Source organism: Rana temporaria, chromosome 2 (genome assembly GCF_905171775.1).
Source record: "Rana temporaria chromosome 2, aRanTem1.1, whole genome shotgun sequence".
Lineage (NCBI taxonomy): Eukaryota > Metazoa > Chordata > Amphibia > Anura > Ranidae > Rana > Rana temporaria.
In genome coordinates, this window is record NC_053490.1 from 458,675,365 (window position 1) to 458,689,330 (window position 13,966).

The 13,966-nt window shown below is 44.6% G+C and overlaps 1 protein-coding gene across 1 annotated transcript in view; it reads left to right on the top strand.

The window, feature by feature from the left end:
* The window catches only part of CPD (carboxypeptidase D), a 131,746-nt gene extending 118,630 nt beyond the window's left edge, over window positions 1-13,116 (top strand). Inside the window, exons 20-21 of the mRNA XM_040338577.1 lie at window positions 7,359-7,458; window positions 8,644-13,116. Of these exons, the coding sequence (XP_040194511.1) occupies window positions 7,359-7,458; window positions 8,644-8,870 (327 nt within the window). The 3' untranslated portion in view covers window positions 8,871-13,116. The remainder of the gene's footprint in view (window positions 1-7,358; window positions 7,459-8,643) is intronic.
* Window positions 13,117-13,966: the final 850 nt, after the last annotated feature.

A 13,966-nucleotide genomic window follows, 5' to 3' on the forward strand; every position in this document is an offset into this window, starting at 1 on the left:
TGGGGTGTAGCCCATAATGCTTTCTGTTCAGAGAGCTGGACCCTGGGCCCAGAACTTAGAAACCTTTGGGGGCCTAATGTTTCTGTTGCCAGGGTGCTATATGGGCCCAGGACAGTGGCTCCTTCATAGGAACCCAGGGCCTGAAGGTCTAGACGCCACCCACGGAGATGGGGGAAGATTGGACCTCTTGCTGTGCAAAAGTCCTGCGGCATGGAGCAGGTAAGTATTGGGGGAGCTTGCGGAACTTGGTTCTTAGCAGGTTCCCTACAGGGGGTGCACAGGGGGACAGGCCTGGGTATGCTCTGCATTGGCAAGGAATCACTATGTCTATGACAGAGACAGGATGATTCAATATTTTTTCCCCAGTAATATGTGACCTCCCTGGTAAGTGTTGCTTAGCTGGGCTGCTGGCGCTAGGTGTGGGATCTCTGTAAGAGGGGAGTCTTTTTCCCATGCTAAAAGGAGGTCTGTGACCTACCTAAAGGGCTTACCTGCCTGGGTGCCTGCGCTGCTCCGTCCTCCTCCATGTGTGATGGCCCCCGCCGACGGGCGCGCGCGTGCCCGAGATATAAACGATTTTCGCTCCGTTTCCGTGGTGGGGGCGCGTCCCTGTGGGCGGCGAATCACAAATAAAGGAAGGGGAGGTCCTTCCATTAGCTGCCAAGAGCTCAGTGTCATCCTGAGCTAGAGGAGAGGAGGACACAGAGCGGAGCACGCCGAGGACACCCGGTGGCGAAAGGAAGAATTGCAGTTTTTCTAAGGACTGTCAAACCTACAGATAGGTTTTCTTTTTCTTTTTTCAGCAGATGGCTATTGGCAATGCTTAGTGGGAGACAGAGTGGTTTCTTTTCCTCTTGGAAAAAAAAAAAAAAAAAAAAAAAAAAAGAGAAGAAGGGAAAGAACTGCTGATCTCCCTTCTCAGTTTGGGCGTTAGTCTCTATCGCTCCCAAACCGACAGATCCCCTTAGCTACGTCTGTGGCTGGGTGATAGCAGGTGTACCTCGGTATTGTACCATGCCTTCTGGGTCAGAGGGTACAAAGGGTGGGGATTCCCCCGCAAAATCCGAGGGCTCAGACACGGCTATGCCGCTGCTCTCCCCACAGGACATATCAGGGCACGCCTTGATGGGACCTGGGGGATCTGGTGCTGGGGCTGATCCAGGTCAGTTCAACCCCGGCTTTGTCACTGAGAGAGTTCTTGCTGTTTCTTTAGGTGAACTAGAGAAAAGAATGGCAAAAAGGATAGCTAAAGCTATATCGGGTAGAAAGCGGACTAGGTCTCCGTCACCCGAGCAAGAACCCTCAGACACAGAAATCCTTTCCCTGGGGGAATTGGATAGACTTGACGCTTTGGACCAGGGTGGTTCAGAGATCGAGGATCTGGATACTGAGGGGTCTGGTTCAGCCTCCCAAGGGGAAAGTTTGTGGGTTCAGGCCTTAACGGACATGGTCCATGAGGCATTTAAGTTACCCATACCAGAACCTCAAGTATCGGCGGTTTCAGCTTTAGGCTCTTTAAGAACGCCTCAAAGCAACGCAGTTTTCCCGATCCATCCTCTACTCGAGGAGGTCATGTTTCAGGATTTGATTAAGCCAGATAGTCTTTTTACCACCTAAAAAATTCTCTGTTTTATATCCTATGGAGGAGAAATTCTCCAAAAGATGGGCGCCCCCGGCGGTGGACGCAGCCATCTCCTATGTGAACAAATCTTTAACTTGTCCGGTGGAAAACGTACAGGTGTTTAAGGATCCGGTTGATAAACGCTTGGAAACATTACTGAAAGCCTCCTTTACTTCAGCAGGGGCGATAGTTCAGCCCGCTGTGGCTGCTATTGGAATTACCCAAGCATTATCAGATAAGACTAAGCAAATGCTTAAACTTATCCCTGCCCAGCAGGCAGAGGAATTTTCGGATATACCGAGGGCTATACGCTTTACGGTGGATGCTATCAAGGACTCCATCCAGCAGGCATCACGTTTATCCTTATTTCTAATCCATATGAGAAGGCTCTTATGGTTGAAGAGTTGGGAGGCTGAGCCCCCATGCAAAAAGCTCCTGGTAGGGTTTCCCTTCCATGGAGGACGACTCTTCGGAGAAGATCTGGATAGATATATTCAGACTATATCAAGCGGCAAAAGCACTCTCTTGCCAGTCAAGAAGAAAGCCCGAGGGCCCGCGTTTAAGCGCCAGCTCTCCCCGGGACAGGGGCCCTCTAATACCAGACAGTATCGACGGCCTCCTGCAAGATCAGGCTTTAACAATAAGCCACAAGGCCAAGCCACTGGGGGCAAGAAGCAGTGGTACCGCAAGCCGGCGAAGCCAGCCCCCAAGTCGGCCTTATGAAGGGGCGCCCCCACCCACGATGGTGGGGGGAAGGCTACGTCTCTTTGCAGAAGTTTGGGAGGCCAGCATTCCCGACTGCTGGGTACGGTCTTCCGTGGCCACGGGCTACAAACTAGAATTTTCAGAATTCCCTCCTCCTCATTACCAGGAGTCAAGAGTACCAGGCGACCCGGTGAAGGGAGCCGCGTTGATGGCGGCATTGAATCATCTGCTGTGCCAGAAGGTGATAGTAGAAGTACCAGTCCAGGAACAGGGCTTGGGGTTCTACTCCAACCTGTTTATCATCCCAAAGCCCAACGGCGATGTCAGGCCAATTTTGGACTTAAAGGGAGTAAATGCGTACCTAAAGGTCCGCTCATTCCGGATGGAAACTATTCGGTCAGCTGTCGCCGTGCTCCAGAAGGACGACTTCATGGCGTCCATAGACATAAAGGATGCTTACCTTCATGTGCCAATTTTTCAGCCACATCAGGTATTTCTACGCTTCTCGGTGGCTCAGCGTCATTTCCAATTTGTGGCGCTCCCCTTCGGGTTGGCTACGGCCCCCCGGGTATTCACGAAGGTCCTAGCCCCAATCCTAGCCAATCTAAGGACCCAAGGGGTCACGGTCCTGGCTTACCTGGACGACCTCTTGGTCGTAGACCACTCGTTTCCTGGCCTGGAACGAGCAGTCGCCCTCACGGTTCAGTACCTCGAGAGGTTCGGCTGGGTCCTAAATCGAGACAAATCAGCATTTCGGCCCACAAGGCAGCTGGAATATCTCGGCATGAGATTGGATACAGAACAACAGAAGGTGTTCCTACCTCTATTAAAGGTCAAGGCCATCAAAGAGCTAATACAAATAGTTCTGAGCAAGAGAAAGCCAACTGTTCGCCTATGTATGCGGCTACTAGGCAAGATGGTGGCCACCTTCGAGGCGGTACCGTATGCTCAGAGCCACACTCGCATCCTGCAGGCAGCCATCCTGTCAGCATGGAGCAAGAGGCCTCAGGCCTTGGAGATTCCTTTGCCACTCTCACCAAGAGTCCGGCAAAGTCTATCTTGGTGGTTAAACCCTCAGAATCTCCTGAAGGGAAAGACGTTCAGTCCTGTGACCTGGAAGATAGTAACCACAGACGCCAGCCTGATCGGCTGGGGAGCAATTTTGGATGGTTGCACTCGCCAGGGCACTTGGGCAGCGGCAGAGAAGCAGTTGACCATCAATATCTTGGAGCTCAGAGCTGCCCGACTAGCCCTCAGGGCTTGGACGTCCAAACTGCAGGGGTTCCCGGTGAGAATACAATCGGACAATGCCACGGCGGTGGCATACATAAATCACCAAGGGGGAACCAAGAGTCAAGCCGCTCAGAAAGAAGTGAGCTTGATTTTCTTGTGGGCAGAAGCCCATGTGCCCTGCATATCGGCTATATTCATTCCCGGAGTGGACAACCTACAGGCGGACTTCTTAAGTCGCCAGACTCTATTGCCGGGGGAGTGGTCTCTGCATCCACAGGTCTTTCAGACACTCTGCCAGAAGTGGGGAGTGCCGGACGTGGATATCATGGCATCGAGACTAAACAAGAAGCTAGACAGGTTCATGTCCCGCACAAGGGATCCCAGAGCCTGCGGAACCGATGCGTTAGTTTGCCCTTGGCATCAGTTCAAACTTCTTTATGCATTTCCCCCGCTCCAGTTACTACCCCGCCTGCTGCGCAGGATCAGGGTGGAGCACATACCAGTCATCCTGGTAGCTCCAGCATGGCCCAGAAGGGCATGGTAATTCACTAATCCTGAAGATGGTAGTGGGAGACCCTTGGACTCTTCCTCTACGGCCAGACCTGCTATCGCAAGGTCCGATCCTCCACCCTGCCTTACGGCATCTAAATTTGACGGCCTGGAAGCTGAATCCCTGATTCTCAGGGGTAGAGGTCTGTCTCAGAAAGTAATCTCTACCCTAATCAGAGCCAGGAAACCGGTCTCTAGGGTGATTTATTACAGGGTCTGGAAGGCCTATGTAGGCTGGTGTGAGTCCAAGCGATGGCTTTCTCGCAAGTTTACCATCGATAGAGTATTAAGTTTTCTCCAGCTAGGAGTGGATAAAGGACTGGCATTAAGCACAATCAAAGGACAGATTTCAGCTTTGTCAGTGTGGTTTCAGCGGCCGCTGGCCACCCACTCGCTAGTTAAGACCTTCCTTCAAGGGGTCTTACGTATTAATCCTCCAGTTAAATCCCCACTTTGTCCGTGGGATTTAAATCTTGTTCTGTCAAGTTTACAGAAACAACCTTTTGAGCCGTTGGCTGAAATTCCTTTGGTTTTACTGGCAGCCTTATCCTGTAAGGAACCATATCTTATTTTACATAAGGACAAGGTCGTTCTCCGCCCTCATCCTTCCTTCCTACCGAAGGTTATATCCAGTTTTCATCTAAACCAGGATTTGGTATTACCATCCTTCTTCCCTAAACCTACTTCCAGAAAGGAAGGGTTGCTGCATACCTTGGATATTGTCAGGGCCATGAAGGCCTATCTTAAAGCTACAGAGAAGATCCGGAAAACAGATGTGTTGTTCATTTTACCGGATGTGCCCAAGAAAGGGGCAGGCAGCTGCAAAATCCACCATCTCGAGATGGATTAAACAGTTAATCACTCAGGCCTACGGCTTGAAAGGGTTGCCTCCTCCGTTATCATTAAAGGCTCATTCTACTAGGGCCATGGGCGCCTCCTGGGCAGCACACCACCAGATCTCTATGGCTCAAGTTTGCAAGGCGGCAACCTGGTCTTCTGTCCACACGTTTACAAAATTCTACCAGTTGGACGTAAGAAGGAATACTGATACAGCCTTTGGGCAGGCAGTGCTGCAGGCTGCAGTTTGAGACCCTCGGATTCCGGGGGCTCCCTTTTGAGTTAAATTTAAAAATTATTTTTCTCAACTAAGTTGGATTTATTATGATTTGAGTATATCTCTAAATTAAATCCTTTTGTCTTGGGAAGATGTTCTCCCTCCCCTCATTGTAAGCATTGCTTTGGGACATCCCACATAGTAATGAATATGCCGCTCTGTGTCCCGTGATGTACGAGAAAGAAAAAGGGATTTTTAATACAGCTTACCTGTAAAATCCTTTTCTTGGAGTACATCACGGGACACAGAGCTCCCACCCCTCTTATGGGGACCATTTTTGGGAGGCATACTTCTTGCTACAAAACTGAGGTACTCCTCCTATGGGAGGGGGTTATATAGGGAGGGGCACTTCCTGTTTGAGATTGCCAGTGTCCATCACCTGAAGGTACTCCATATAACCCACATAGTAATGAATATGCCGCTCTGTGTCCCGTGATGTACTCCAAGAAAAGGATTTTACAGGTAAGCTGTATTAAAAATCCCTTTTTTCTAGGCAAAGTGGTGCATTATCTGACAGACATGCACGGGGGGGGGGGGGGGCAGTATTTTTGGCCATGGCTGTAAGGCTCGGTTCACACTGCTGCGACTTGGGATCCGACATGTGAAATCCCATTTTAGTCAATGAGAGCTGTCTTAATTAGCACTACTGAAGTCACTCCAACTTTAGAAAAGGATTCTGTGCTTCTTCAAGGTGACTATCCGACTTATGCCCATATACTTTAATGGAAGTCACCTCCAAATTGGATTCTCCTCTATATTGATGTGGTTTGGATCTAACATTACAAGAAGATTACTCAGGCATTCCTTGAAAGTTGCTTCAAAGTTGCATGAACTAGTACTCAAGTTGCCAGCAAATCGTGCGACTTTCAGCGCTTTTCTTTTTTTTCAATTTTACTGCAGCCATGGTCTTTCCAGCATGATTTAGTATTCTGTAGCCTACTATCTTATGCTTTTGTCAGTGATTCCTTTCTAAAAATATAATGTATCCCCAGAGATATGTATTGCCGCTTCCTCCTTCAGAAAATTGAATGCCCTGTGTGCGATGTCATGCTGACCTCTGTAAAGCAGGAGCAGAAAATGGGATGTATGTAGTGTGCCTCTCAGCTGAAGACATCCACGTGATTCCTTAACTGGCTGCCTTGTACTCTAGGCTAGGGCAGCCGCATCTCAATCTGCTGGTGACGTCCCTGAGCCTCAGCAGGGCTGGTCCTATACTCTAATTGTTTGGAGCCGTTCAGCCATGGCATTACTCTGCTGACCCACCAAAGATAATAAGTACAATAAGAAGCTGTGCACTGGTAAAGTCAGGGCTTTTGTAAGCAACAAGTAGATAAATTGGAGGATGATGAATAAACAAATAAAACTTGCTTCATATAAACCAAGAAGTAACATTTATTATGTGGCCATAGATAAAGCACACAGTCTAGGTAAAAACAGTCACGTGTGAACGACACAGTCCGATTTTAAAAGGTAAAAGCCCAAGTCTCCTCAAGCCTCAAAACACTAAATGCAGGGCCTAGCACTTGTGATGGAAACAGACTCAAGGTTTGCATACCAGCCGGAAGGCTCGCTGGGACCAGCTGTTGGTGTCCCGCGGGGAATGCACACTTCAGTGTGGTGTGTATTAAAGCTGGAGCCCACCAGAAAGATGGAGACAATAATGTGGCAGGAAACGGTAGATGGTGCGACCACTCCGGCGGCCTGTGTCAGAGGAAGGAGAGGAACCAGGGGGGCTCTCTCCAATCAGAAAACACATTTTTGTAAGGATTCCCCAGCTTCTAATTCCACCATTTCTAGTTGGCTTATACAGACTTCCATTCAATAATATTGTCTCAAGTATTGGCTGCTCTCCTTTCCTGTTAAGGTTCACTCTGCTAGGTCTCTGAGCATCTATTGGTCTGCAACTTGGTCTTCTGTTTACACTTTTTTTTTAAATTCTACCAGGTGAGTGTTTCTGCCTCCATATAGTGCCATATTCGGGCATTGGGGTTCTTCAGGCAGCTTTTTGAGCTTGAGCATCAAAAAACAATGAATACCTAATTTGAGACTCTACTCCAATATACTTCTACAATTTATTTTTATTTTTTTTTCCAAATAAAGCATGGATTTCACATTGTTTTTTTGTGTTCTTTCCAGGTTCATGTTCGACATGATGCTGCCAGCTCTGTTGAAATAATCTTTGTCATGGATAACCGTATTTTTGGACTCCCCCGGGAGTTGGTTGTTACTATTGCAGGTAGGATATTCTACCATATTAAGTGTCAAAAACATACTTTGGTTAATAATAGTGCAGGTTTTACTGTACAGAGGTCATGGCGTTGGTATCACCTTATTTATTAAAGGGAATCTGTACTAAGAGAAATATGTAGGATGCTGTTGCTGACCACCTTCTGAAAAGGCTAGCTGCCTGTCTCTGGTGTCAATACTTTTTTAAACAGACAGGGAACAAGCATACAGACCAGGGAAGTGAGAGTGAAGGCAGAACCAGTGTCCTTTCTTGTTCTTGGTAACGACTCAAAGTATTAACACCAAGGATGACAAGGCAACTAGTATTTTTCTGAATAATTTCTATACTTTCTCTGAATCTGATCTGAGGCTGACAGTGACCCTATACCTAATTTGTGTGCTGTGCAAATTAACAGTGTTCAATATACAGTATTGTAGTTCTCAGTGTACTAATATATGATTTATTGAATTCATTACTCTCTTTATTTTATTATATAGCAATAATTAGAATAAGGTAACATCATTTGAATTCAGTTTTGGCATATAGAGTAAATTAAGTTTTGAGTAAGTTCAGTTGATATTTCCATTCTTACTTGGTATTATAGAAGAGAATTTCAGATGCAGCGTCTATAAATGACCTTTTCATTACAACACAGTCTATTCTGTTTACAGTATGTAGCGTCGTTATATGTGGATCATACATATTCCTGAATTGATCATTCTTTATGGCCCAACATCCCAGCTCTGCTATGATAACAACATTACTGGACACAAGCCCCGCCAGCCCCAATGTTAGGATAACCTGTAGTATATACAGTATGTCGTGTGTGTGTTTTTTTTTTTTTAATTAATTTTCTAAATGCCTTATTCTTCTCCCCGATCAGCGGTCACATGACTGCCCATCGCTCTCTCCCTCTGATGTATACATTACTGAGCAAGGTCATGTGACTGCCCGACAGACGTCGGAGGGAGAGCTCAGCACCTCCCCCACGTAGTATATGCATCGGAGGGAGAGAGCGACATGTGACCGCTTATCGGGGAGAAAGACCAAAGTATTTAGAAGATGAATTTTAAAAAACAGCATACAGTATATACTACAGGTTATACTAGCAGTTGGGCTGGCAGTGCTTGTGTGTACTGCCTTAACAACCCCTTTAAGGTTTACGAATTTAACTGTCTTGTTACTGGTTTTCAGGGGCCACAATGACAGCCTTGCTCCTTATGGCCTGCATTATCTGGTGTGTGTGCTCTATCAAGTCCAACAGACACAAGGATGGATTCCATCGGCTGCGGCAGCATAACGACGACTATGAGGATGAGATGCGTCTGATGTCCGCAGGATCCAAGAAATCCCTATTAAGTAATGAGTTCCAGGATGAAACGGACACAGAGGAAGAGACACTGTACACCAGCAAACATTGAAAGCACCAAATTGCCAGGACCCAGTTGCACCAAGTATGAGACCCAGTTCTCCCCACTCTAGGGAAAAATTCCTGGTTTGGCTTCAGCAACTTCCTGACGTTCATACTTGCACATTTTGCCATTGATCTTCTTTGGAACTACTTTTATGTTTAAGTGTCCTTTTATTTTATTTTAATTGATATTATTATTTTTGTGTGTTTGTGTGGATGAAGACTATTGTCTGCTAGCAGAAGAACGTGAAGATTGAAGGAGCCGAACAATGGTGGATTGCTAGTGGAGCCTTATTTAACGCACACTTTACTGCTCAGCAGCCATTTTATGTTTGTTAGGATCTATTGCAATATTCGGCAAGGTGCTTTACTGAGCCTTTGTACTTCTTCCTATTATGACATCTCCATAGCAGAACAATATGACTGTCTACGTGAAAGTGATGTCATCTTTATTGTATTTGCTAACTGATTGGGATTATTTCTTGACCAGTGTTTTTTTTTTTTTTTTTTTTTTTTTTTTTTTTCATATTTTATGCCACAAAACATGAATGTCTCACATGAGAACACTCATTCAAAAATTCATAATGGTTGCTGAATGTCCTAAAAATCCCAAAAGGTTGTGAACCTAGAGTGCATTCATAACACTTGGTTCTCTTCAGAACATTATAGTTATGAAGATTCTATGGACAATTAGGTACAACAGAACACCAGCTTTCTCTATAGGCTACTGAATTGTCAGCAAGCTTTCCCATTTACCACCACTTGCCATTTTCAGCAAGGTAGAAAAAAGCACATTTCTCAGAATCCTTTGCTTGCTTTGTTCGTCTATTCAATGAAACATAGCAGGTGTGTTCTTCATTACTAAAAGCCAAGCTAAATAATGCACTACTATTCCTTATGTGGGAATAAAATATTTCTGCCTATGTATAAGCGATACATGAAGAGGCATCATATTTCTCATAAATGAGGATGAGGCCCCATGTTTGTAGTCCCTACATATTGTGGGTTTGATCAAGTTACCTGTGTTTTTAGATCTGCAATGCTTTTTTTTTTTATCTCCTTGTCTTGTTTGTGACAAAGGTAAATCTTTGAACTCGTGTTCAGTTTGCTAAGATAGCTGCCAAATCCACTGCCTTATACTGTCCTATACAGCTTGGATGGGATTTGTCACTCCTGTCCCATGCAGTAATTGCTCATATACTTTTTCACTGATTGTTCTGAAAATGCTATTGGCCTTTGAGATTTTATACGTATCTATGATCTTGTTACAGGTAGCAGTTCTGTCCCTGGGCAGGCTGTTGTATATTGTGAACTGGTAGCTTTTGGGCATACAGTATGGAGAGAAATCATTTTGTACACGCTGAAGTCTATTCTTCTAGTGATTTTTTTCACCAACTTGGTTTGTGAACAGACGTCTTATCTGATCATGAATTATACTGGCGTGATCAAAGGTTTTGTTCCTGCAGCTCTACTGTTCCTCCCACTATTTGAGGCTTTAAGCTCTTGAATGACATGCAGTTTTCACATTGCTGGTAAATTTAAAGCAGCACAGTAGGCAAACAAATGTCTGATCCTTAACCCGGCCATAGGCAGATCAAAATTAAACTGGTTGAGCAGGAACCAGCTGAATTTTAATCCATCTATGGGAAGGCTGGCTGTAATGCAGTTGTTCTAACAATCAACTTCAGCACAACCTGTCTGTTTTTTTCATTGGATTACTGTGGCCTGCTATAGCAGCCAGCAGCTGTAATTGTTTTCTGACAGCAGGGAAACCACCTGCTGTCATAATACAATAGTGCAGTGTTGAAGGTGGAATCAAGTTATTTTCTTTCCTTCAACTTGTGGTTTATGGCCTGTCTTAGTCTGCTTAAAGAGTAACACTATTGATTAGTGTTCCATTGTGTAGATTGAGAACAGATTTATGTCTTTTGCAACTTCATGTCTGTAGGTGTGCTGATCTATCTAGTGACTTCTTTACAGTCTTTCCAAGTCACCTTAGCTTATAGCGCCCTTTAGCTGTTGTATCCCGCCTATAGACGTCTGTGCGGAGTCTTCAATATCTGGTGGGGTAAAACTACAGTGTGGAGCAGGTAGCGTAAAGAGCATGGACACATGACTTCACACTAGGAGAATAGGCAAACCAAGAAAAGATTCTTCTTTAACACATTGAATGCTTTTGGTTACTTTCAATCTAACATGGACTTTTTAATTACATAAAAAGTGGTACTATAATCTTGTGCAGATATAATGCACAAATATGCCAGTAAACAGTACAGAGTCTCCAGTTACTTACAATGCCACGTAATAAAAGGATAGGTCGATATGCTTAGCCAGCCAGTGCTTAAAAACAGGAGTATGGAAGCTTTGGTGTCAGATCAAGGCAGTGATTAATGGAAGTGTGAGGTATTCTCAAATATCAGGAACTGTACAACTGCAAGAGGATGTCTGCATTTGTGTCAGGCCAATATCAGCCAGTTTTGTTATTTCTATAGTGTGTCGAAGATTTAGACCAGGGGTGTCCAACATGTGGCCCAACACAAAATTGTGAACTTGTGAATGTTGATTTATTTTTGGGGGTGTTTGTAACGGACACATTTAGCCAAAGAAAAGTTTGACAATGTCTCTTTACTGGACCTTATCTTCCCAAAGAAAAATATCCCACTCTTCACAATCGCACATTATTCATGTCTTTTGTTTTCGAAGGCAACTATTTTCAAGGATGAAGCCCACAAAGGGCAAAATATCTGATGGGCACCTTGAGAGTTCATTGAGAATTGTTACCACATCCATTGCACCAGATAGTGATGCGTTAGTTTTATGTTGACCTCTTTTACTTTTATCCTAAAAAATATTATTATTATTATTATTATTATACAGATAAATTATCTATATCGGTGATCGTTGGCTTCTGATCTGCCTGACTTTTTTTTCTTCTCATCGGCTATCCTAATTGTTGGTGTAGTCTATGTGTGGCCCAGGAAGGTCAGAAGGTTGAACACCCCTGGTTTAGACCTAATGTCATTTTTTTTTTTTTTTTGCTGGCCATGAACTGTTTGGGAAAATGTCTTCTTGCTTTCAATCCCTGTAAAGTCTGTCATCAGGACAAAAAGACACTGTGATTAAATCTGAAATGGCTCACCCTACCCTACTGAGAAATAAAGTGCTCTTTACCCCCACTGGGGAGATGTTACATAACTTACTATCCCTGTGACACCCTAGGACCAAGACAGAAAATTAGGCAAACCTCATAAGACATGCAATGAAACCTGACATGTTTGAACATTTTCCCACTTTATTCAACGCTTCAAAGGAAAAAAAAAAAAACTTTTTAGAATAATCATTGATGTGTTAGCCACTGAGTTGGCCCTCCGAGCGCAATTTCTTTTTGTGATAAAGTACTGATCTGTCTTATCAAGCCCTGTGATGGGGAGGATACAAATATAAGGATGTGCTTGCCCTGCTCTCTGTGTAAGCAGTAAGACGCACACTTGTGTTTTAGCTATAGTAAATTGAGACAGGATATTATTTAAAATGGAATTTTTAGACTGCAGAATAACTAGAGATTCAGTACAGTCTACTGTTGGGCTTGTGCTACTTATGACAGCGCATGGTGAGGTAAGAGACTGGCAAGCACCTTACTATAACAAAGTACCACTTTAAGTTGAGGTTTTGCGACTTACACGCTAACCCCCCTAATTTAGAATATCATAGTTGTCATGCCACCCCCATACTGTATGCACGCCTTGTAAAGGCATTTTGTCACAAATCAACTCATCTGTCTAAGATTCCTTTTAATGGAAACTTATTAATCCCATTCTGCTCTTACATTTTATATATTTGACAGTGGAAAAAAAAAACTGAGGCCGTGCAGTATTAAGGGTTTCTCTCAATAAGGCACTCTGGATATGTATTTTCTGCCCTCCTGTATCAATATGTAATAACTCCTGAAGTGCCTTGTTGCAGCAATTGAAGCAGTGGAAGCATATGGCATTGGTCAAAACAATGCTGCAATACCTTACCATGGGGATTAATACAGTGACTCCATTGAAAGTGTTAATTATGCTTTAAAAACCCTCATTACCTTTAGTTGAAGTTTGGATGAAAACCTAAATAATGTTGTTAAATTGGTAAAAAGATGATGGTATGTATTGCTTTTGTGCCTGTAAAGAGCAGCCCATTCTACATGATGTCTTTTATGTTTTCACTTCATTTTTTTATATTCTCATCCTTTTGTGGTAATAAATACAGGATGCATACTTGTGTGCAAGAGTCATTTATCTCATTTTATGTTTTATTTTTATTAGGCCCTCATGCACACAGACAATTGCACGCTTGGAGTGGAGCATACAGCTGCCCATACAAGTGAGAGGCTCTGAGGACAGCAGCTTGTAAATATAGTGGCTTCTGTATTAGCATTTTTCTGCACTTATATCTTATGCGCCACTTGTGTGTTTTTGAACAGTACACTGCATGCGCAGGTAATCACAGAAGCCCTCAGCATTTACAAGCAGTTGTCCGTAAACAAATATGAATGTGAAGGGGTTAACACTAGGGGGTGAGGAAGGGGTAAAATGTATTCCCTCATTGTGTTCTTACTGTGTGGGGGGAGGGGACTGACTGGGGGAGGTGACCGATGCTGTGTCCCTATGTAAAGGGACACAGATCGGTCTCCTCTCTCCCTGACAGCACGTGAAGCTCTGTGTGTGTTTACACACAGAGCTCCATGTCCTGCTGTGTCACCGACGATCGCGGGTGTCTGGCGGACATCGCGCCCGCCAGGCACTCGCATCGGCTCCCGAGCGATGCGCCGGGCACATTGTTTCCCCGCTGCGCGCCCCCAGCGGCGTGCACGGGGAACAAGAACAGGACGTCCAGGGACGTCCACCCGGCACTTGAGAGCCGCGCTGTGGACGTCTTTTGTCCATGGCGCGGATCCCAAGTGGTTAAAGAGAAACTTCACCCTTCTAAAATATACAAAAGCATCTTTAGAAAATTTTAGTAATGGCAATATACAAACCGATACTCCTAGATAATTTCAGGCTTTTTGTTCTTTGTATGCCATATTTTACTTTTCCTCCTCGTCTTACTCATGTGGCAGTTTTTACT